Source organism: Passer montanus, unplaced genomic scaffold, assembly GCF_014805655.1.
Source record: "Passer montanus isolate IOZ18808 unplaced genomic scaffold, ASM1480565v1 scaffold87, whole genome shotgun sequence".
Taxonomy (NCBI): Eukaryota; Metazoa; Chordata; class Aves; order Passeriformes; family Passeridae; genus Passer; species Passer montanus.
Genome location: NW_024374034.1, coordinates 1,396,842 through 1,423,709, shown reverse-complemented (window position 1 = coordinate 1,423,709; position 26,868 = coordinate 1,396,842). Strand labels below are relative to the sequence as shown.

The 26,868-nt window shown below is 36.3% G+C and overlaps 1 protein-coding gene across 7 annotated transcripts in view; it reads right to left on the bottom strand.

The window, feature by feature from the left end:
* Positions 1-26,868, bottom strand: part of FER (FER tyrosine kinase) — a 159,179-nt gene that overhangs the window by 105,776 nt on the left and 26,535 nt on the right. For 6 of the 7 annotated variants that reach the window (XM_039733403.1, XM_039733399.1, XM_039733401.1 and 3 more), the window contains 5 exons: positions 13,990-14,173; positions 10,936-11,073; positions 9,976-10,095; positions 4,188-4,310; positions 676-865 (listed from right to left, as the gene is read on the bottom strand). In XM_039733403.1, the coding sequence (XP_039589337.1) occupies positions 676-865; positions 4,188-4,310; positions 9,976-10,095; positions 10,936-11,073; positions 13,990-14,173 (755 nt within the window). The remainder of the gene's footprint in view (positions 1-675; positions 866-4,187; positions 4,311-9,975; positions 10,096-10,935; positions 11,074-13,989; positions 14,174-26,868) is intronic. The other variant, XM_039733405.1, reaches the window with a different exon arrangement.

Sequence of the window (26,868 nt, the reverse complement as noted above, 5' to 3'; positions counted from 1 at the left end):
CCCTTTAGTAAACAGGCACTGCTTGTTTGCTTTTTTATGTGGCCTACAAACTCTGCACGTAGCTGCACACAACTGAGAAAATGAAATCACACAAAATATTAGCAAAGTAAGGTACTTGTTTAAACTACATGAGGTCTCATCAGACCAAAAAAATTCCTTTTAATTATTAAGAGCACACAAACATTTAAAAACAAGTTTAAAGAAACCAGTGTTCATTTCTGTTGGAGAAAAGAGTAATTACAGTACATAAAATTAATTTCTCAATTACATAACATGTGCAGCAATTCCAAGACCTTTTGCTGGTAATTTTCTATCTACAAATGTAAATTTATTTCTTCAACACAGTCAAGGAAACTACCAATAGCTGCTCAGTCACATTTACTAAATCTATGTAAGGGTTAAGACTTTTCTTTATTAAACAGTGTAATGAAAATCTAAGCATCAAGCGTAAACAAGACTAATCCAAGTCCCCACAGACAGATCATTATGAGTTACTGCCACTTAAAAAGAAAAAAATATCATGCAATTGAACTTCTTGTCCAAACAAGTGTCCAAAAATGCAAAGTGAAGTCCATTCACTTTAAATCCCTTCAGTGAGTAGCTTGATACTCCAGTCCCAGATCTGAAGTACAATGGCAGGGCTACACAATTCAGTAAAACAGATGTAAAACTTACCATAGAAGTCACTGATCTGGCATCTTCTTCGTAATTCACTACAGGTGGCGGCTCTTTCCCATCATTCTCTTGAACCTTTTGTTCCAGTAGTTCTTTTTGGGCTGCAAATTTTGCCTCAGAGCATCTTAATTGCTGAACTGTTTGCTTAAGCTCTTCAAGCGCTTGCTTTTGGCTCAGCAAGAGTACAATACTGCAAAGAAAAATAAAAATTTAACAATGTACATGATTCAAAATAATCTATTTGCTTCATAAAATCTGAGAAGAAAGCATGACAACTCCTCAACATAATAATTTATTCAAAGGTGAAGAGATTCTAGAAAATTTTCAAAGCAACAAGATAATAAAAGTAAGCACTCGTTCTATCACAAAAATCATGTATAATAAATATAGGCAGAACTCCTGTTTTCATCCACTTTTGACTGAATTTATAAACACTGGGGTTCCCCCTCCCTTAGAGAATAAGTAAATTTTAGATAATGCTTTAAAATGATGAGAAATTCACTCCAATCCATGTAGTTGTTGCAGTAATAATATACAATATCAAACTCCCCTCACATCCAGTATAAATTCATATGGCATCACATAAGAGACATCTGTTTTTTCCTCTGCAGTGTAAGTATTTCTGGACTGGGTTACAACTGTCTTACAAAGATAAAAACATTTATCTTAATGAGGAGCTAAAAGCAACTTTTTATCTTCTGCTTATTTTTATAGTTCTTCTCTGAATACCACTTATACTCGTGAATACTCGAGACAGTCATGATTAAATCATATTGAAAGACATGTGCATAGAGTATCTGCAGGTACCCATATGATTCTATCATCCCAAAGAACTACCAAAGCCAAAGACTGACAGAAGCTGACTAAGAGACAGTATCACCCACAGTATAATACAGACACCCTTAAAAGCACTCAATCAGTGCTCAGTGACAAGTGGTCTACAGGAGATGCAGACTTCTCACTGTCTCCAAGAATAGATGGAGGAGGTAAATGGACAAGAACTATGAAGAATGAAGACAATATGAAGAAAAATCACAGTATTGGGTTACTCTGTATCTTCAGGATAATCCCTTGAAGACAAGCCCTCCTGCAAGCTCTACCCTTGAAGAAAAAAAGAAAGGTAAAAGTTGTTCATACAGGTATTGATCCTTCATAAACTGATGCTCAGTCAAATGAGTATTCAAATGGGTTTCAAATTAACAAGGGAACCACCTGTCATAAAATCCTCTTTGGCAGGAAAAAATATAAATTGTATTCATATAGGCAAGTATTATATCAAGTCAGTAATCAGCAAAACTCCTCACCATCAGCAAAATGATCTTTAATTCAAAAAGAGTAAGTGTGAGGTATGCAGTCACAATTCTCAAATCCGAAACAGAGATTTGGCATGAACTTGCACATATTTAAAAACATCAGAGAAGCAAATGAACAACTATTCTGAAGTTATCCTGAAGATAATGTGTTTTCATCTGCTCTCCTTTTTGTGAGAAAAAGGACATCACCATGTGAAAATAACAGGTGAATACACTGGTGAATACACACTGAATGGTTTCAACTGATCAGGACACAGCAATAACACAAGATATCCTGAAAAGTCACTCACAAGCTAGTCTCTTTCTGAACTGTGGCAAAATGGATTACAATCTGATTTGGTTTCCCAAAGCCAATTTTCAGTGCTTGCCACTCCAGTCATGCATGAGGAATTAGAATCTATAAAATTATTTGCCTGTGGCTTGCATGAGTGCAAGCTGCAAAGTTCTTGCTGCTAGTAATAGCTACAAGCAATTTCACAGAGTGAGATCTTCTATGAAGGATCCCTGCAAATCAGAGCAAAATATCACAAAGCGCTAAAAAGGTGAACTAAATCAAAACCCAAATATTCAGTATGCTATCATGTTGTAAGGGCAGTTGGTACACTTGACATATACATATATAAATAAAATATAATTAAAACATTTCCTGCATTGAAGGTGGTATCATCATTTGAAGATGGAAAGGGATATTAGTGTGGGGATAATAGTACCAAGACATTGTCATAAGGTATTACTTTATGCAGTCATTATTAAACCAAATGCAACAATGGACAAGATATTCTGGGTACAGTAAACATCCTGAAACATCCTGATCACTCTACACTGCAGCTAAAAGGTGAAAAGGGAATTTATTTGAGGCAGGCCTGATCAATGACAAAATCAGAACAAAGATGATTTCAGGGAAGCCTTCACTGTACAGCTAGACATCTAACCCAGATTCCCTGCTTTTAATAAGATAAACAGGTACTGGTGCAACTTGAACTGAAATCATCTCCTCAACACCACAAACATCTGCTACAGGATCAGTCAGAGAAGCCTTCACACAGTAAGAAATACTGTGATGGTCTAAACTATTTTCAGGGAGTGATAACTGGTAACAAAACAATACTGAGAGGAAAAAACCAAACAACACCCCATCAAACTCAGCTGATTCAAATATAGTTTATCCTTCAAGTAGCATACAGCAAAGAAGACAGATCAAGAAGCTAAAAATGGAAAACACACTGTGAGTGCACGTGAACTTCACCACAAAAAAGACACAAAATATCTATTTGAAACACTGACAACAGATACATAGAGGTTTTGGATGAGAAATAAATACTATACAATGTTTCATGTGACAATGTTCCATCAACAATGAGCATCAACACTTTTTCAGTAAATGAAGGATTACCACCTAAAGGACTGGAGTATCAATTCCAATTCACTACTGGTATTGTAAACAAATATTTATTACCATATTAATAAGACTAGGACTGACTGCAACAAGAATCAGAAAAATATTACTACAGACAAAAGGTTTCTTTATCTGTTGTACTTGTACCAACATCAGTTTAGAAGACTATGTGAATATTTTTTCTAACCAAAGGTAGAAGGAAAACCTAAAGATGTTGCCCAAGAATGATTCTTTATAATAACGTTTTATTTATGGTGCACTAAAGCATTCACTAATCTCTCACCTTTGGCATTTACTATGCAGTACTACAGGGTATGAGATTAACATACTTTACATTTACACTTCTGTAGAGAAATGCAAAGAAGTATGAATTTAACCTGACAAGTTGCAAACATATTACTGCATAAGAAAGTCTCGCACATGACTCTGAAAGCCTTTTACAGAATTACACCTCCACAAGGAATTCTGCCAAACAGAGAGGCAACTGAACTCACTCATCTTCTTTGAGCAAGTGGAATTGAATTAATGAAAGTCCAGCTCTTGAGCCAAAAGCTCTTCCCAAACCATAACAAGTGTATTAAACTTATGGGGCTGCTCAGTTCTTCAATGAGTTGGGGTCTGCAGTGGGCAAGATTTATTTTAGAGACAAGAAACTAACTTACCATTGTTTTTCACAGTAATTGCTAAACACAAAAGCAGAACAAGATTAGTGAAGGGTATTTCTTACACAAGTTTTAGGAATGGCATTATAGACATTTTTCCCCTGCAAACCACTGTATTTTGGAATTTAAATTTCAACTTACTCAGATTTCTTTTCACATGTCTTAGATGACTCCTCTATTTTTTTCTCTAGTTCCAAAACAAGCTCCTCTTTGCTCAGAAGGGTTTGCTGTGTCTGCATCAGCTCTTCTATTACTGTTTTCAACCTGCAAACAGATTTCAGTAACCCAACCTGTGAATGCATAAACTGTATATATCTGGGAACATTGTCATCTTTTTCCTGAAGATGTAAAAGAGCATTATTTCTTAGACTATGTTACTCAGTGCTAAGTGATAGTTCTTTTTTTGTATGGCTGGACCTGTACATTGCTAATCTGCATTTTTAGAGACTCTATGTGAGCCTCTGTATACACACAAGGTTACAGAACAATCTCCTGCCTGCAGGTTCTCCTACAAGAAAATATTTTTCCAGAATATGCGATGAGTTCCATGAATTAATGCCTTCTTAATATACTGCTAATATATGAGATGCTTTAAGAAAGACAAAAGCCTTCTGACTCACAAAGCATGTGTTAAATAAATACACAGAATCGATAGTTGGGTTGTATTTACTTCTAGAAATAGCAAAAGTACAAATTATCACCTTCTGTTGTAACAGTGATTGGATCTTTCTTTACAATTATCCTTTTGAGGTTACAATCTTTGGTAATGGTTAATTCAAAGTAAAGTACAAAACCACTCAATATTAACAGAGAAGGGGTATTACACTTTAAAACCATTACTAACACTTCATAATCATCCTGGTAAATACTCCAATAACAAAAAAAGAAATTCCATGAATGCAGAAAACATTTGCATTCTAAACAATGCATGTAAATAGCTTACATAATGACAACTTCTAAAACATGTATCAATCCAGAAACCATTAAATCAGAACAATCTGTTAAAAATAAATAAGCATGTACATCTTGTTTCCTTTTTGTCATTTATCTACACATCTTTAACTATCTTACTTTATTTCCCCTGTATTTTCAAGCCAAATTTTGATAAAATTACTGAAGTAAAAAGTGGAACACAAGCAAAATACTTGTAGCAATTACCACTGCACAGATCTACAGCACAAAACCATTCCAGACCAGGGAATGGTACACCCAACTCTCTAAATATCTAGGAGGCACATTCCACACATCCATATATACCAACCTGAGTTATTTGGTTCTAAACACTGAATCAGTCCTCTCCTCCCAATATATTTTATACATTGTTGATTTTATATGATCTGTACTCAGTCATGCATTTTATTCGAGAAGACTAAAATCACAAAAAAAAGCCATAGAGTGAATGACGAAAATTTATTTCCCAAAAGACAGACCTTCTGCATGTTTATTTTGAGATAAGATAAATATTAAAAATATTTCTCTCAAAATAACATCATCTCAGCTCTGCTTTCCTTATACATTTTTATTAGTTTTAGGCTGTCAAAATCTCTTTGCTGAACTTCTCTATGTTTTCTTATACTGGGTCTCCAACTTATTACCAACTAACTTTCTTATTTTAATACCTTGCTAAAGTAAGTAACTTTTAAAAAATTAACTGCTTTTTGAACAGCATTCTAAACAAAATTTTAATCAACATTGTATTTACTTAACAACTGATTTACAGGAAGCAGATGTTTTATATAATAATCCAGCATCAACAGTCAGGAAATTAAAAGCTACTGAGACTTCATCAGTAGAAGGAATGAGTATTATACATGCAGATACAACATCTTTATTATTTCACAACGTCAAAAACCTTACATTTTATATTTTATATTGCATCAGATTAAAATGTCACGTTGATGTATTCTTCCTGAAACTTCTGAGATACTTGAGAGAGATTTTTATTTATCTTAGAAAAGAAAAAGAAGCTACCAGGTACACCAAAACCACTCCTTGCACTCCACATGTATTCCCTGTTTAAACCATAACTTTCATTCAGACTGGCTACAGCTGACAACTCTGCATCTGTCTTGTAACATTTTGGCCCTTGTCTGCCAAAGGAATTTTCTTGTGGTGTAATGTTTGCCTTCTGGATACAATCACTTTACAAAAGGGTTTCTACGACTTAACAGTTAATCACTGTAACACTTTAAAAATCATACAATACCCCTACTTAGAAAGCTTTCTTTCATATCTCTTTAGTTTTAAGCTCTGTTCTGCTGCAACTATCAATTAAAATAAATGCTTCATCTTAGAAAACTCTTATTTCAGAATAATTGGATATTACTATGCTCATTGATCAAACTTTAGCTTATTCTGGTTGCCTCCTCTCAGCTTTTAATGCATGTCTCTTTAAAGCATAAACTCTTATTCTGCTACACTTTTCAGAATTTCTCGGTATTATTCAGTGACATCTATGAATATTTATCAGGAGACACCATAACTCATTCCTTAGAAAGGCTAGCTAGTCAACACTGACTTGTAACTACTTCCCTTTGTCAAAATTTTATTCGTAAGTTCATCTTAAAATGTAAAAAACAGTTTTTTCACCACGCTCCCTCAAAATATACGTTGTTAAAACCATTAAACAGTTATGTATGCAAAGCTGTAGTTTTTCCAGTGGACAGTCAATAAAACAGCTGATTCAACCAAATATTATTGATTATAAATCAATATAAGTCTTTGAATGTTTTAAATGCTTGCGAAATAAATCTGCCATGTGCACTTATTCTATTTGGTAGATATTGAAGGTAGTTCTCCTCTGTAAAAACATAATGCAGCATTTTAAAGCTCTAAGGCCATGATTTTAATACTGAAGATCAAAAGTCAAATTTCTATTGTTTCATCAAGTACAGATCTAACTTTTTAAAAGTCATCAGCTGTGGATAAATGATGTAGTACACTTCTCTTGCTTGCAAATTTCTCGTCATACACAGTTGATAGAAATACAGGTGGGGATTTATTTTGGCTGCAGTGGCTTTAAGGCAAGCTTGTACCAAGACAGCTCAAACACAGTTAACAGGAGATATGAGTAAAGACAGTTACCAAGAACTGTAACAAAAAATAAAGGGTTCTGACCTGCATTAAAAAGCAAGATGACAAACAGGATAATAATAAACAGCTTTTACAGTACCAGGGGACAGTGGAGCTTCATAAACAACCTGCACTACCTAATATGTTCATAATTATCCAAATAAAAGGACAGTTTGAAAAGTGACACAGAATGCTGATCATATAATGTTATTTGAGGTAGAGGGAAGGCTGAATGTGAAGAATAAAAAAGGATTATTCTGGACTTTGACACTCTATACCTGGGCTGTCATTTCAATACATATGGAAATAGGCAAATATTTAGTGGGGAAAATATAACCCAAAGCTTTATTTATGTAGAGAATAGAGCATGGGTCTAAAATGACCACTACCACTCAGAAATGAAATCTTGGAGATACAGTTGATGATTGCCTGAAAACACTTGCTTGATGACCTGCTCAGACCAGAAAATCAAACTGAATGCTAAAACTAAAACAGAGTAAGAGCACAGGAAACCTTGGAAGACCTCCTTCTAAACTGTGTATCTGGATTACCTGTGAAATTCTAGTCATTCATCTCAAAACCAATACAGCAAATGTGAAAACATTCAAATATAGATAACCAGATGGATAAAGGATGACTAAACTTTGTTAAAGATAGATGAAAGCTAAAAGATCGCTCTGAAAAAAGGGATGACAGAACAGAGGTTGAACAGAAATTTACATTATCATAGGCAGAAAGGAATAGATTGCTCCTCTTTCTCTGCCAAAACAAAAGCTTAAGAGCCATAAAATGAAAAAAGCGCAGGTTCACAAAATAGGAAGTTAATTTCTGGAATTCCTTGACCTAAAATTCTATGGACAACAGATACTTTTACACACTGAACCTGACCGAAAAAGATCACAGAAGAATATTATAAACTACCTCCACAGCCATTAAAGACATTTATCTCAAAATACTTCAGAGGTGAAAATTATGGGAAGCTGAGGAAATAGCATTCTATGATCATCCCAGTTTTGTTCTCCTCTCACGATTTCTTCTGTTGTCTAACATGGGAATGAAGAAAGTTGAGTGTGTGTCTTTGGTCTGACCTAATATGGTTTAACTGTTTTTCTCAGAACCCTAAATCTATACCAGAAAGTGAACACCTTAAAGACAGCAACACTTAAAAAGGCTACCTGACTTGTGTTCCAGAAATAATGCCACACCCTAAAATTTCTCCAATTTGCAAAACCATTTCAAGTGGATGAACGGTTGGCAGCAGAACACTACGAAAATGGTACTGAAAATGTATATATGTAGGTGAATATATAGACATACATTTATAACAAAATTATATATCTCAACAGAAATGTTTATTAGAAGAGCAAGATTTTATCTCTTTTATTTAGATATGCTGCTGCCTTATTTCTAAACAGCTGGATACAAAAGGCAAGCCAAAGTCAATATCTTTGAAAAATTTTAACATTCTATTGGAACAGGAGTATCTATTTCTCGCTACTGTGCTGAAGTACATCAAGATGTACATCATCTCAGAGTTTAGGCAGGAATAATCTCAATATAGTAATGATGCAGAATATATTAAAAAGAGAAACATGTTTAAAGGAATTGGGGGGGCTTAATTATCATGGGATCCATTCATAAGGTAAAGCTGCTTCATGACTAAGTAGGAAGATAATTCATATTAAAAAAATACTTCAATACTTATCAAAGGAATACATTTACCAAAAGTAATCAAATTATACAGAAAAAGAGAGGATGATTAAGAACCTTAAAAAGGAATTAATAAAATCCAGAGTTTCTGTCATGTTGAGAAAACACAGGGATAAGAGTAACCTGCAGAAGACACTGCAATATGTTTACATTTGAAAATACTTCATACTGATTTTAGTTTTCAGAAAAACCTACATGAAATAACGATCATAGTTTGATTAAGGAAGTGAAATTGAAGAAAACTAAATGTAAAAATCCCCACAATATGTCACTGATGTCTTATTTGCATCAGTAATACTTTCTAAGGGGAAAATACTTCAAGTCCCACATGAACTGAAATACAGTAGACACAGCAAAAACATCAACCAATGTAATTCTAATTTCCCGTTTTTAATGCATGATTAACAGTTGCAATCTCAGACATGACCACCCAGGACCATTTAATGTCAAAAGTTGAGGCCGATAATACACAAACAGAATACCCTCAGAAGTCAATTTGTTCCCCATAACAAATCATTAAAGGTGAACTTGGTAAAAGTAATGAAAATATTTAATTAGGCAATATATTAACAAAACACAGAGAGGTAGTTCATCACCCTGAATAGCTAAAAGCTCTGTGAAACACTATACAACAACTACATCTGTGTTACTAAGTTAATGTACTCTGAAGGTTACAAGAGTGAATAACCATCTCCTTTAGAAAACAGAAGCAAACACTTAAAAAACAAGATAAATTTATTCATGAAAATTTTCTACATGGTGATTTAAATCACTGACCACATAACTCTACTCAATAGTTTCATCAAAATATTTTGCTGTTTTTAATAGGTTAGTGAATGTGGAAACAGTTTTGGGAAAATGAACCAGCACCTTCCTAAGGAGGACTCATCGTAGTTTTGGGGCATTTTATGAAGTGGCACAGAGAATTACATACTTTGAAAATAAGGGCAAGTTTTTGAGGAGACTAAGGAGAAGAATTTTGTGCAAAGAACAGTACAACCAGCATGGGAAAGAGTCTGTAGCCTGAAAATCCTACACTTCAAAACTGAACCTTAAAAATGGAGACACAGCCATGCAAGGATCTAAGTGAGCATAGATATAACACAGAATAGCATTTCCAAAGGATGAAAGATTTATAGAGACTTACATGACTTGCAAACTTTCTGCTGTTAAATTATTCCACATGATCTCATTAGCTTGAAGGTTTTCATTTTCTTCTAGTAAAGATGTATCAAACTCTATTTCTTGTTCAACAACTTCTGATGACCTAATTTAGTAAATACTTGATATAATTTCAAAATCAACATGTATCTTTGAGTAGATCATAGAGCAAATCATCAGGTCTTGAAGCATTTCATTAACTAGATTACAGTTAAAATTATATATTAAATATAAGAATAGATAGCAATTGTATACATATTCTTTTTCCTGTTAAAAAACATTATTCTAAAATCTCATGAGATAATAAAACACACTACAGTTCTTTGAATCAAGTTCACAGCAAAATCAAGATTCTCAAAAACCAATGTGAATGGGTGACTCTTACCTGCTTCCATCACAAACCAGCACGTGACAATCACCAATTCACACGTAACAATAATAAAAAGATAATGAAAGAAGTCTTAGAGCTATTTCTTCATACAGTAAAACAGAGTAATAGTTCAATAAATGGGAAATACACCTTTTAAGCAAGAACTTTCTTGCATTATCTGCATGCTCTGAAGTCTCAACCTGCAATAACTGCAGAGTACAAAGGTATCTAGAGTTGACTTTAAACTAGAACAAGTTTAATCCAGAACACAAATTGCATCCAAATAAACAGTAAACTGGCTCACACTGAGTCTAGACTGTAATGCGTAGTGTACTGTCAGTATCAAAGTCCTGGCTCTTCTCATGTGACTGGAAATGTGTTTTTCTAGAACCAGCCAAACAGACTGTTCAGCCAGCTTTCTGTACGTGCAAAGTAAAATAATTTTCAAATTAGGATTAAGTTGTACAAGAAACAAGGTAAAAGGAACCAAACGGAAACAAATTCCTCTGAGCACTTAAGCAGTTGCAGTTGAATGCAGGGTTTTCTCAAGAAGAAACATGAGATGAAAATGCTTACCTGTGAGTATCTATGAAGTCATTATACTCAGAGTTAGGGTCTATCTGTTCCACCGAGGTCTGGATCTCTTTATGGACATTCACAATCTCTTCTGTTACAAGACTGGTTATCTCGCTATACTCATCCAAGATCCCTTTTCTAGAGAGGAAAACAAAATCTAGTGTATAATATGGCACTGAAGACATAGATGGCATTGAAGATGCTTCAAATTTTCAGTCTGCTGCTTCTACAAAGTCTTGTTCCAACTGGCTATAAAGGGAAAAATACGACAATATAATATTCAAAGAAGCAATGCATCACCTGAGGACTTTCCCCTACAGACTGAGGGTGGCTAGAGTCTCTTAAGACCATGCTCCTTGTGTTGATTTCAGTGCACCAACATACAGCATAGCTAAACTAAAAACGGGAGATTGTAAGGAAAGGGAATTAATAGAATTCAGTGATAATGCTCTTCTTCACACAGGACTTACCACACTTGTAACCTATACTGAAAGTGAGAAACAACCACTCATGTTAAAATTTCAAAGGTTTTTTAAACCTCAACAAACACAACCAAGGACTGAATCAGGAAAAAGGCCAGGGTGGCTGGGAGCATACCCAACTGCCAGAGGCTCATCCTAAACATGATTGCTCCACCTTTTATACCCCTGGAGGTCGCGTCAGCCAATCCTGGCCCCTCCCAAAGTCTATCTGTCAACTCTTATTCAACATCTATTGGTGGAGACTGCTTTCTTGTAACCTGACTGGAGGTCAGGTGTTGCCATGCTGCACGCCCTAGCAAGCAGCTTTTCCATTCCCAAAGGCCCCATACAAGGGGCAGGAGTGCATGCCCTCCCTCCACATGTCCTGACTACCAAGGCTGTCCAATGGCAACAATACAGGGAGGAAAAGGGGACTATAAGCAGAAGAGAGGGTGTCGAAACAAACTACAATAACATAACCATACATCAACAAAACTTCTCTTAACATACACACAATATTAATCTCTTAATTGTGAGAGCAAATCATCACATTACCCATTTATAACACTGAAGATTTTCATAATTCATGACAAAATATATTCTGGGATAAAGCAAAATTATTTACAGAAATGTGTGCATTTCCTTTCAACACTGGTCTTCCATCTTTTTCTAGCATTTTTTAATGTATATTATTTATCATTCAGACAAAAATAGGCATAAATCACAAGTAAGAATATATTTACAAGTGGAGAGAAAATTAACTAATATGTTGCTGTGAGAAAGTACAATCCACCCAACCTTGTCTTTACCTGCTTCCAAAAGTGGGAAAAACCAAATGAAAAATTAATTGCAGAGGAAGAGGTGGTATTGTGACACTACTCTTATAATAGCATACAGTGACACATACTCGGAACACCCTTCTATTCTTAACTTTTAGTTTTCCTTCATAATGTACCTTCATAATTATTTCTTATTTCATTTTTATCTCTGATGAATTTGCTAGTTTGCCAGGATCCAAAGCATGATGGCCATTCAAAAAACACTGATGAATTTTGGCTAGTCCAATACGCAGAGGAAAAAGTGTAAATGCATTTTTCCTGGATAAGATCTCAAGTTATATTTGCTCTATAAAAAAGAATGGTATGATAGGATTTTTTCAGTGCACTAGTTCTGAGCAAGAGAAGGCACTAAATCTTGTATTTTCTGAGAATATCATGTGTGAAAAAGTTCCAGAAAAGTACTTAATGGAGTGTGATTAAAAGATAGCTAAACATCAACTATAGCAATGTAATATCATTTTGTCATTACAATGACAAAAAAGAAAGAAAAAAATCATCAGCAATATTAATCTATGCTTTATCAGGTTTAAAAAATTGGTTCACCTGCAAAATTAGGGTTATTGAGGAAGTTTTGCTTCACAGTGGTTGTCACACTAAGCTCTACATCTGAAATCAGCATCTCTATATGTTAGTTAGTATAAGTTATTATAATAGAATCATTTTCCAATACATATGGAACTCACAAAAAAGTCTATGTAGAGACAAAAGTATTTTTTACAGGTTTTAACTACAGGAAGAGCAAAGATAAGTTTCAATAAGCTCTTGTTCCATCATAAATTTCCTCAGTTAATTATTATAGCTCGTGATTCTAAAACAATCACCTGAATTAGAGCACACACATTTAAATGTAGCCTTTTCCTGTGATCTTACATACAAAATTAAAAGGACCGTACAGGGAGTACTACAAAGCTCAATACCAATACCATTACCTGAAGCAAAAAAATTAAAATGTTACTGCATAGGGAAGCTAATGATGCCTGCACCATATAAAGTGTGGAATCCCCAACTCCCCCTCACTTCCTGTGCACTGAAATCAAGACAAATTCTGACTTCAGGATAGACAAGAATATGGACTAAAGAAGAGTGTCTCACATCTGAATTAAGAACACTTAAAAAAAAGCTAACCGTCCCTTATTCTAAATTAAGACAAAGAGGCAGCATGGTGGTTACAAATCAGAAAGGAGGGCTGAAAGTCCTCAATATCCTGTCTCAGATGTCATCACTTTGACATACTCTGTAATGATGTAAGAATGATCTTTTAGGAAAGAGGTCATAGTATTTTTAAGGGAGACTCCTTACAGTGAGATCAAGTTTACATAATCCTGTTAATCCTCCCACCCATACCGTTAACTGTGCATCTGATTGTGGCTCCTCCACAATCACTTTTAAGACAGTTGGGCAGCTTAAAGAAAATTTGTTGCTGATGGAATTTCATAATAATGACTACCACAGAGGCAACAAACTTGCCTCTTGTCTATAAACTGAAGAAAAAAATCATGTGCTCAAATATAAACACCACAGTCAAGCTGTAAGAATTTATAAGAAGATGGTGTCTTGCTGGTAGGCTTAAGTGAGCACTCACAACTACCATCTGCATCATTTGGATAGACTTTTTTCAACTGTTATAAATTAATATATATATTAATGATATATAAGTAATTAATCACAGTTTCTTATTTTCAACTGTTATAAATTAATTAGAATAGTGCACACAGAAATTTTACAAGTCAGAAATATTTGAGAATACATCTTACAGGGCTTTAATCATTTCTTCTTGCATCTTCTGTAGTGAATCAAGTAACAGAGGAAGTGTTGTATCATAATATTGGTGCTGATGTAATTGTGCTCCTTTCAGTGCCAACACATACTGGTTATGCAACATATGAAGTTTCATAGTGGCTTTTTCACAACGATCTTTGGCTTTCTCTGTCTCCTTTCCTGAGAGAAAACAAAACAAAAATGCACATGGTGATTTAAAAAGTATACAGGCCTATAGATCACACACCTGGTAAATTTATGTCAGGTTGCCCCTTTTTCTACCGTTATTTTTAAGGTACTTCTCTGAGGAAGGTAAAATCCAACCACTTTCAGATAATGAGTATGACCAAATGTTAGGTTTACTAATTAATAAACTTTGTAAGAAAAAAGTTATTTTCTTTGAGCAGAAACTTAAGAATTCCTTATCTAAAAGTATACAAAAACCACAAGTATAAAAATAATACAACTATCAACAAGAAACAAATCTCAGATGCATTACTATCTCAAAGCTTTTATTTGCAAAATCATGTTTTTAGAAGAGAAAGAGATGTCCTCCTACATTAGATGCACTAAAAATATATTATTTTTTTGTATTCAAGTATTCCTGTTGCTACCTATAATCCTAATAAAGCAAAGATGCAGTCAGTCTATATATAAGCAGCTGAACCCTCACACTGTTACTCCCGCTCAAAATGGGCAGCTTCTCTCCTATACCTTAACATTTCCCTATCACACTGATATCCTGATCAGGATTGGCTCTACAGCCTCAGCTTTGCACCACGGACACTGGAAATCCTCAAGTTCAAGCTGACAGGACCAGCTGAGGGTTGATTTGCAGAGCTACAAGGCACTTCATGAGATCACCTATTCAATTCTTTGCCACAGTAACTGCACAGCTATGTGGGGTATGCTATCAACACTTTTTCCACCACAAATCCAAAACACAGCCCCAAAACAGCTACTGTGAAGAAAATCAACTCTATTTCAGCCATAACTAGAACAGACATATAAGCCTTTAATGACATCCTTGCTGTCTTCTTGATATTTACCAAGTATCTCATTACTTTTTCAGGAACTAAAACTATTTAAAATTAATCTCATATCTGCAAATATCAAGCGCAGAGTCACAAGTACCAGCACAGATAAACATATGTTACCTAAAGCAACCTCATTCAGACCACTGCATTTCTTATAAACTTAAAATAATTTATGTAAGTAGAAACACATCTACCACCCATCAAAAAACAGTCGAGAAGAAAGAAAATGTAAGCATTCACAGCTAAGTGGCAAAACAGCTGCTTGAAAGCAGACCTTGAAGAGCTGTGTCATATAAGGTATACATAAGGGACTGTGAACTGAAAATGATCAAAACAGAGCAACATTAAAGGCACACTAAAAAAAAGTTGAGGGAAAATCAGTAACAAATCCTCTTTCATATACATTGGAGTCAGAAACCTTGTCAGAAAAAGTAAACGACAGTCGCTATATAAAAGGAGCTGGTACAAGAAACGATTTTTTTTTTCCTTCTGTGATCACTACCTCAGACCTTCAGAGATTTCCACGATGAAATATTACTTCGTGAAAGAGTCAATGAATCTCTTATTTCTAAGCTGTCAGAAAAAGAGGTTGTTGAGAATAAATGAAATGAGAACAAATTATGAGGACTGGATGGTGCTTAGCTTTGAAACTTCAAAAGTACTTGAGAAAGTTTTAGCTAAAATATTATGATTAGTTTATACAGGAGGAAGTAGGCACTCAGTGGAGAGTCCCAGGAATATCAGCTGGACAGATGAGGTGATGTAGATGATGATGATGAAGATGCTGTCTGAAAGTAGCAATCAGGGAAACCAAATGCGAAGAACTGGAAAAAAAACTGTTGTTTGACACCAGCCAAATGCCAGGCACACACGAAAGCAGCTCGCCCACCCTCCTCTGCCACAGCTGGGCAGAGAGAAAATAATTTAATGAAGGGTTCATGAGTTGAGATAAGGAAGGGGAGAAAACACTCCAAGGGCAAAACAGGCTCAACTTAAAGGTACAAGGTGAATTTATTACTAACAAAATCAGGGAAGGATAATGAGAAGTCAAATAAATCCTTAAATACACCTTTTTCCCTCCAACCCTTCCCTCCTTCCTACAGACAGCGCAGAGAGATAGGGCATGGGGGTTTTGGTTAGTCCATCACCCACAGCATTCTTCCACTGCTCTAGGAGAGGAATCCCTCCCCTGCAGGGCCATGGGGTCCCTCCCACAGGAGACAGCTCTCCATGAACTTCTCCAGTTTGGGTCCACTCTCACGAACTGGCCCAGCTTTGCCCAGCAGGATGTCCATCTGCAGAGCCATCAGGGAGATTGCCTCTGCTGGACATGGTGGAAGCTTCTGGCAGCTTCTCACAGAAGCCACCTCTGTGGCCCCCCCACTGCCAAAAACCAAGCCATGCAAAACCAACAAAGAAACCTAGAGAGGTACTGACTATAACACAGTAAATTATAGAGTGAATATGTAGAGAGGTGCGCATGGGTAAAGAGCTATTTCAGTTTAGTAATCCCAAATGCATACAGAAATGAGATCTTGGGGTCAGTACAGCAAGATTGATGGAAACATAAACTCAGTGTTCAGCAGCTGCTGAACACAATATTATTTAGCGAAGGAGCAGACTGGGTTGTTATGCTACTGATTAAATCCACTTAAAAGTAAGCAATTTGTTGACCTCAGGGAGAATACATCTGACATGCAAGAAAGTTTAGAAAGGTTTAGAAAGGGCATTACCATCAGAAAGGTAGGAAACAAGACAAACACAGAAAGAATTACTACAGTGAAGGATCCTGAAGCACTAAGGAGTCTAAGGAGGAACATGTAAGAAGAGTTAACAGATCTGCACAACCTCTTTCAATGTAGAAACTGTACGTTATATGGCATTATATGGAAAGAGTAAAAACAAAGACCTTCTTCAATGAGCACGCAGCTAACCTATGTATTCTTTTGATAAAAGTTATCATAAGCAAAACAAAATCTTATGTGGTTTAACAGTGAAGGGACAAGTGTATTAAAAAAAAATCCTGAACAGCTACTAAGAACTAGGACAGCACTTCTGACTCAGGAACTCCCTAGGTAACAAATTACCATGAAGCCAAAGCATGTCTCTATCAGTTTGTACTCTCCTATGGCTCTCTAGACACTTGCTACTTCACACCACTGTCAGCTACATTTCAAGTACAGATTAATAAAAATCACTTTAAAAGGATATTGTGTCTTTCATTTAATTGAAAACAATCCAACTGCTGACCTAATTTTGTACATGAAAGGTACAGATTTCTTGCACTACAATTTATCTGAGTTACTCCGTAAAACAAAGACAAAGCATGTCTCCAGAACTGTCACCAGAGAAGAATTTTTCATGTAGGTATGAATGAAACAATCCACTTTAAACATTTCTGCAGAACTGTTTTGGAGAGATAACATTTACATGTCTATCTTAAACTTTAGCCAGACATAGTAGGTTTTGTCTTTGGCAAACCATCTAAACTCATGTTTCATGAGGAGACCAATTGTTTTTTATTTCCCACCCCCAAAAAGCCCACACTATTTATTTCTAAATAAAATGTAGATAATTTATAAGGGGAAAAATAATCCAACACATCAGAATATCTCAGAAGTTAAATACCCCAACATGCATGTCTGACATGAGCACAACAACATAACAGGATGGTGTAAAATCCTATTTTCCCATCTGCCTTAGGAACTAAATTCCTCCTGGATATACATTATTCCTGACCAGAAAAGCTCAATTAATTTCAGAGTATCATACACAGTATCATACAGACTTTTTTCTAAATACAGTAGGCTACAGAGTCAATCTGGTCATCTTCGGAGTAAAACATAAATACCGTAAGATCTTTCTGGAGAAGGAAAGGTATGTGGAGCAGGAGGAAATACTGGAAGGGGACTGAAGAGAGTTTGGAAGGGAAGGGAAAGGTCATGTACAGTTACAGGATGAAGACTGGATGAAAAAGGAGAGGACAAAGCTGTTGGAATCCAAGGCTGAAATGTTTTGCTTGCCAGTCCACAGTGAGACACAGTGTTGAGGGAAGCCAGAAGAGTCAGGCAAGGTGGTAGCAGAGGCAAAAATGCTGCATTATTTCTTGGGTTATTCTGTGTTTGGCTATTTCTATTCAAGCATGCCCTAGATCAAATAATATAAAGTTATCTCCATATGTCATAGTTTAAGAGCTATGAGTTGTCTATGCATGTGTTTAAAATACAATCCTTATCAGTTTTCAGCTTATGAAATACTAGTACATCTGAAGTCATACCATGTACCATCAGTATGGGCTTGTGACCTGTGAACTGCAACAAACCACCTTCAACAGCTAAACTAAACTGAAAATTTACACTAAAATTATCAAATCCCCATAACTCGCTATTTAGTAATACTATATCTCTTTCAGAAACCTCATTAGCATCTAAACTGATTTTCCCATCTGTTTTAAGGACTAAATACCTTTGCTACACATTATTCCTCAGCAGAACACCTCAACTAATTGTGACATAAATCAAATTATCATATTCACTCAACTTTAAAATAGAGCCTGTAACAAAGTTACAGTATTATTTTCATATTGTAATTTATTTTTTATAGTAGCAAAATGCAGTGAAGCAGCATACACAGTTGTTCTACCTGTCAATTAGCACAGAGGAAAACATCCAATTTTCTTTATCTCTACAATGAATTTCATAAATAGATATAATTATAATTCTACTGCCATCAGCTGTTGACAAAACTGTTTAATGTTAATAGAAACTGATGGGTATACAATACGTCACACCATAAACTATAATGAGAAGCTTGCAAAATTCAATTATGAAAGTTTTATATTTACAAGGAAAAGGCTGGCATTCTTTTTCACTCATTCTGGATTCTGGTGTTTCAATTTCTAATAGAAATTCATTTAAGATTTTACTACCTACAGTACAACACAGCCATCCAGGAAAAGAATGTTTTGGTCTATTTTCAATTAAAAAGGCAGATTTGCTAATCCAAAGTTCTTGCAATCATAATTATTAGACTCTTGTCTAATAATCACCTAGAATAGGAGAAAAAATACTGGATGGGACAATAAACTGAGGAAAATTTCAGCTCATAATGTTCACTTCATCTTCAATGTACAGTGCAAATGCCTCAGGGAAGCTGACCTTAAGGAAATAAACACTGCAGTTTTCACACATATTTTGGCTTTAAAAGAAATAATTATGTCAGTGGGCTCAGGTTTTTCCCCTCTTTCCTAGGTTTTCCAACTCCTCCCAGCTAGATCTTCAGCCATTCCAAAGTGAGGACAAAGTATTCATAAAAGACACAATACAGATCATTATAAAGGCTTAGCTCACAACAGACAAACTAAATTTCTAAACGTATAGCTCCTGGTATTGAAACATGACCTTCGGCTTCAGCACACAATGAATGCCATCCCATGTAGATACACCAATGACACAATATTACACAAGGATAGTTTTTGAAAATTAATTTATTTTCAAAAGGAGCCAATGACACATCTAATGTCACAATATATGGTTACATCCCTTTGAAAGAAACACACTGAGAAACCTTAAATATGCTAAAACTGTAGAAACTGAAGGACAAGGTGAGTATCTACATGAATAACAAGAAGGAAGAAAGTCTTTATACATAAATAAAACTGTGGCTAACAATCCACAGAAACTGAGGACTAACACATACACCAGGAACATAACAGCCTTTTGTAGTTCAGGGACTACAAAAAGCAAATCCATCCAAATTTCTGGGTATAGGTAAGTACAGGGTAAGAGCAGCAGAGGCAATGTCATAAGAAATGAGGGCAGCAATGACAGTGCCAGGGGAAACCTGGACAGTACCAAAAGTGACTACAGAGCTCTAGGGGCAGACATGAAAAGCACAAGGGACCAGGCTGTGTCCTCCTTAATCCTGCCGTGAAGGGAAAGGGTGCAAGGAGAGCATTGACAATACAGGCTGGTAGGTAGCTGCAGAACCAGTGTCAGCCACATAGGTCTGGATTCTACAACCATAGGACCCTTTTTGCAGACCACCATCTGCTTGAAAGACAGAAAGCCCCTTCCATTGTCAGTAAAATGACTGACCTCATTAGGAGGGCTTTAAACTAGGAACTACACAGGATGGAGAGGGTGACCCACAGTCCTGAGGAAGGAGACTTTCCTTAAAGGGCATGGTAAGATGGGAAAGGATCAATCACAAAGAAAACAAAACAGGAGGTGCAGATGGGCAAGAAGGTTCTTCCAAAGCACCAATGTGAGAAGTCCCACAAATCCTTTCCAGGACCTCGACATGCTGGGATGACATGCCTGTGTGATCCTGCATGCAGTGTGGGTGATAAATGTGGTGAGTTGGGGGTCTGTGTGCAGCTGTAGGGCCAGCATGTTGTCAGGATCACAGAGGCAGGACTGGAGCTATGCAATGAAGAGTTCAGACTCCTGAGGAAAAGCAACCAGGAAGTCAAGGAGAAAGTCGCCCTTTACATCAGAGAGCAGCTGGTGTCCATGGAGCACTGCCTCAGGATGGATGAGGAGTGACAGAGAAGGAGTGACCTTATGGGTTAGGATTGAGGAGAGAACAGGTAAGGTCCCACAGAACACTAAGCAGCTTGGCTCCAGAGTTGCTGCAATTTTCTGGATTAAAATCTCACTAAGTATCACAGCATTTGATTTCAGAAAAATTTTTAAATAGAAAAAGATGGAAGAATCAGAGCTTATGCTATTTTTCTTTTGTCTTTTTTTTTTAAGGAAGTAACAATTCTCCCCTGAATAATGGGAATTCTCCCCTGAATGAATGGAAATATTGTAATAATTTTTAAAACAGAAAAAACTTTTCTTCTTAAGTTTGATTTAGAAATTTTTATTTTTGTAAATACCAGCACTAAACTATAAAGCTGTCAATGCATTTCCCATTATTTATGACTGCAGTTTTTCGATAATTTTCCAGAACTGCATTTCTTTCCATCTACACATTTTTTTCAGCATTTTCAACAACATAGATAATTTCTGAGTATTTTGCTGTCTTTACAGCAAATTGATTTTGTCAATACCAAAACTCCAATCCAGTCACTTCCTTATTTATTTCAACTTTAGAGATACACCTTTTCACGGAGCATTATTTAATTGTGCCGGGAAAAGAACACTCCATTACATCATTTGCTTACATTATGGTACTGAACACACAGAACACATTCTTTACACTCATGAATGAGATGGCTATGGCTTTCAAATAGCACTTTTTCTAGAAATATATTTTTTAATACAATAAGATATTTTTACATTAGAATCATAAAACTTGACTCAGCTGCTCTACAGACTGAAACTGGAACAAATACTAGTGGGACATGATCTTTATCTCAATTGAATTTTATTATGGACTAAGCACTTAAATTACAGCAAGTAATTTAAAAGCCTAGAAATGATAAGGAAAAAACCCTACTTTTATACATCAAACCAATGTAACTATGTATATTTAATGCTAATTGACTCCCAATACTGTACAGTACACAATTTACAGTTAGTTCTTGAGAAAAAAATCATTGCACCCTGCTTTTGGAGGCAACCTTCTAAATTTGCCAGTCCTATTTCCTCATAGTTTGTTCAGCTTCCTAGATTTTCATTGTGCAATAGGAAAGACACAGGTTGTAGAACTTGCTCTGTAATTGATTATGCAATATTACCCACTTAACTGATTTCAGGACCTTCCTGACCCAACTTATCTTAAATTCCGTATTTCATACTATAATGCTAGAAACATCTAAATACCATAGGTGATTATGAAAATTACTTCTTCATACAATAGTTCTTATTGATCCAAAAAAACCCACCACTGATATGACTTTTGAATCATTTGGACTCCCATACTGAGCCCAGCTTCATTTCCCTAAGGCTAGGTTATGGTATTCCAGTTGGAAGGGATCTACAAGAATCACGAAGTTTAAACTGCCTAATCAATTCAGAGCTAGCAAAAAACTAAAGCATGTTTTGGAGGGCACTGTCCAAATGTCTGCTAAACACTGACAGCCTTGGGGCATCAACCACCTCACTGGGAAGCCTGTTCCAATGTTCAAACATTGGAATGTTCTCTCCATGAGTAAATGTTTCCTAATGTCAAGTCTGAACATCCCCTGGCACAGCTGTGAGCCCTTTCCACGTGTCCTGTCACTGGATCCCAGGGAGAAGAGATGAGCACCTCCCTCCCCACTTCCCCTCCCCAGAAAGCTGCAGAAAACAGAGAGGTCACCTCTCAGCCTCCATTTTTCCAAAAAGGAGGCTGGACAGCCTTTCCAGCCCTGCCACCAGTTCCACCGCCCTCCTCTGGGTGCATCCCAGTGCCTTCACATCCTTCCTGAAGTGTGAAGCCCAGAACTTCTCTCAGCGCTGCAGGTGAGGCCTCACCAACACTGAATACATAAGACAATCCCCTCTGTTGACTCTCTGGCTGTGCTGTATTTGATGCACCCCAGATGACACCTGTCACTCTGCTGACAGATGTGGAGCCTGTCATTCACCAGCACCCCAGGTTCTCTCCAGCCACTCCACTCCCAATTTAGACTTTTAAATATTCCTATCTACAAAGCAATTTTTATGCAAACTGCTGCCATTAAACTAGGACAGCTCTGACTGTTAGTTCTGTCTCTGGAAACATGCTCAGAAGTTTAGTGACCAGCCTTATTATCACTCTGCAAACCAAGCGATGCAAACACAGTGGTCTCAATTAACACAGGTGTTAATAGACCAAAATCACAAAGACAGACAGAAACAGGATAGGATCTTTACCTTCAATCTCAAAGATCTTTTCTCTTTTATGTCTTGTAAGATTTTCTTATCAATGTGTTTCTTCAACAAGTAAAATCAGTTATTCCTTTCTCCACTCAACCAGTTTCTGAGAAGAGAATAGGTTTCTCCCAATTATTACTTAACAAAATAATGATTGAAAATAATAGTTTCCTAATGGGGGGAAAAAAGCCCCAACACTATTTGTGCATATTTAAAGAGTTCAAATTTACAGAATACCGCATCTAAACTTCTGAGTTAAGAATTAGTTCACTGAAGCAATGAGCCTAATTTTAAGTAACATAGCATAAAAACAGTGAAAAGAATGTTCTAGCTTTTGAACTGCTGTCAGGGTGAGCTATTAAGCACCTTTAGCCAATTCTCTGTCCTGTGCCTGCTGGTCTGTGAGGAGAGCACATCCTGGGGATGCATGTCTGTGTTAAGAGGAAATAGTATGTGCAAGCTAGTCTCACACTCCCTAAGAAGTCACCAAAATCTCTTTGCACTCCCTGGGGTTTCCTGCTCTAGAAGCTTTATTTCACACAGCAGAAACAACCCCTACCCCTTCCAAGCAAACGCACTGGTAGTATGTATGTGTTGAAATACTTACAGTAGAACACTAATTTTAAATCTATGCAGGCTGCTGGCGTCTCTGAGTAAGACAGACCAGTTCAGCCAGTGCTACTTGTTTCGTCTTAGCAATATGAGAGCCTCAGTCAAAACTAAGCTTAAAAAAAAAATCTTACTAGGAGTTTCCCTCATTGCAGCAACAACTCCAGGAAATGTAACTGCATAATAACAATTTTAAAGGCATCTCAGAATGAATGCACCATCCACCTGCTAAGTATTTTCTGACCACTTGGCTATTACAAAGAATAGTAGGACAATTTGATTTAATGAAAGCCTTTTTAACAGCTCTCTTATTCATCACAGATGTGAGTTTATGCTGCTGTGAAACTTCAGTATGTACCACAGAAGTCACATCAATTCTGAAGCATGAAATCACCTGAATTGCAGGGAAAACATTCTTACAACAGAAGCAATATGGTACAATGTGATACGTGTACATTTAATATTTCTAGGCTCCTCTAAATTACAATGGTGTCAGGGAACACAAGCCTAGAGAAATCCAGTGAAATATTCTTTATGCTGCTGTAGCAGCATAAAATGAAATTATGATATTAAATACTTAGAATCCATGTATTTTTCCTTTACTACTTATTTCAGATCCACTGTGTCATGTAAGAGCACTGAAAAATATTTTCTGCATTCAACCAGTAATGAACCAGGAATAAGACTACAAGAAACACCTGTAATTAATGTATTTACACAAAAACTCTAATTTTTTCTAAAGAGTCTATTGTATTAAAACCTCCCAAAGCTACACTGGCTCTGTTCCAACTTGCAATATTTACTGATATATGAGCAAGCCTTTCACACTACAACATATAACACCAAAATTAGCTACCAAAATTGATGCTAAACTTTATTGATACATTTCAACTTTTTTTAAAACCTGTAATGGACTGAGTAAATGATTGTTTCATGCTATCATTATTTCCTTACTTATATAGCAGTAAGTAATGCTTACTCAAAAGGTTCAAGGATGAAAATATTTGAAACCCCACCCAGACACACTGAACTATACTTAGAGATGCACAATCCTACAGAAACAAAAATAATTGTGCAAACACCAAACTTAAGTGGAAGCAGTTACTGGTCCAACCAAATGAGATTCAAAATGTAATGAAATATCACACTTGATACTTACAGTTGTCCTACACTCTTCATTTTGTATTCTTAATACATTATTCATTAAATTATTTCAGAAGATTTGTGACTTCTTTAGTGAAACCGTGGTTTTTCCATCTGGCACAAACTTTGGCTTGATGTGTTTTTCTACAGCAGCAACATCCACATGCCACATTCTGATCACCTTATTACTCAGCATCACTCATTAGCACAGCCCTGTAAACTCAGACTCATATACACTCTGAGACTGTTACTTTGGACTGCTGTTGGAAGATGTTTACACTGTGTTTTGTTAGTATCACATACAGAATGTTTCACAGGGCTGTCCATTTCATTACAGAAAAATAATTTAAAAAGCTTTTTGTCATATATTTTGTTCCAAAGACCTCTGTACACCCTATGACTCCAATACCCCAGTTATGCAAAGGAACATGCTCTGCATTCCCACTACACATACCCTGTGGAGTTTATTTTAACAAAGCTTTCTAATCCAGAAGAGACTATTGCATCCAATCTGTCCATAGAGTCCCAAAAACTAAAGCACGCCTCATTAAAGAGGCACTGGACTAGTTCAGCTTGCTGCCTTCATCCTCTCTCTCCTTGTTATCTCTTACCATACATTAAAAAACATAAGAATGAATGTCTGGGGAGAAAAGGGCAGAAAATTATTATGCAAATGACTAACATCAACCAGACTGCCTGACACCTGGAGCCTCCATGCACAAGAAAAACCAACCAGATTGCATTTGTGATTCCTATGGTAACCACTGGTCCAGAAAGGAGCAGCTATGCATGACTTACTGGGGTAAGGGCTAGAACAAACAAAACAAATCAGTCAGACACTGGTGGCCATAACAAGGCAGTGCGACCCAGCCCAAGGTGAAAGTGGCAGCCAAGTCTCAGTGGTGCTCCTCCTGCAACACAACTGTCCCATTGCTTCCCTTGATGCACAAGAAGAAGCAGTCCCAGCAGAGGATTCCCCAGAACAGCTTCTGGGACACAATCTCAGACACTTTCACCTTCCTCCAAATTTGGACAGCACAAAATCTTCCATAATGAAGCTCCTGTATTCTTTCAGAAACCAGTTCCCTGTCCCTCACTAAAAAACTAACAAAAAATTCCCACCACATGCTTTACACATTGTTCAAACACTAACAAAACCTGTAACTAACCAGTATCATTATACAGTCCTTAACACTTACTAATCTTTCCAATGGTCCTCCTAGTATTTTCACCAAAAAAATGAAAACACCTGTAACTCTGCATTAGGGTGTCATTGATTCAAAGTGACTACTTCACTGGTGCAAAGTAGCACACACAGAAATTCAAGTTTACCTGAGACTGCTTCCCAATTCCAGAAAATCATAACATCACTTTCCACTGTACAAATTTTGCTAGCCTTTACCCTTATCAGTTAACATCCTGTACCATGTGTGTTTAGCCCAGAGCTTAATATAATTTTTAATAACTCAACCAGGAAACTGGGAAGCAATTGTCTTCACAAGCTGAAGAACCAACTGTACCTTTTTCACTAGTAGCTCTAATAAACCTACTGTCTCACCAGAAAGCGGCTTTGCTGCTCTAAAACAAAGCAGAAAAAGTAACTACATTTCATAATCATTACTCTTGCAAAACAGAGACATTTGTCAGACTACTTTGTGTGATTTTCATTTTTTTCCTGGGACCAGCTCATACAGGTGCTCCATGACTTTACAAGCAACCCTCAGGGTAAAGCTAAAATTGTATGTCCTAAGAAGCAGTTTTCCCCTTTGGCTCCAGAGAGGCAAAGCCAGTCACTGTCTTACAGACTTGTACAGTCCTTACAGAGGAACAGGCTCTGTTTAAAACAACATTTTGCAGAAATGAACCTGGATGGGTTGTTTTAACACATTACTTGCAAGAGCTGGTGTCAAAAGGTTTTCATTTTTTTGTCTAACAAAATGGTTTTCAGCTTATTTTTCAATATTTGGTTATGCCCTCCCACTATTCTGGTAAGCACTGTTTCTTCTCTTGTTTTCAATAATTCTTGAAATCCTGAAAAACTGAAACAGTTTGTACATTAACAAAAGTAATATATCTTAATAGCACATAATCTGAATAAGCTAAGCTTACTGAATAAAGAATACCCTGGAATAATGAAGCATTGTAATTTTAAGACTTCCCTAACTTTTCATTTCACCAGCAACCAGTTTGACAACTTAAAAACTCAGAAATACCACAACTTAGAAAAATTCAAGTGTCTTGACCTGCAGCTGTTAAACAACTGTAGTAGCTCATCAAATGCACAAGTATTTGTAAACAG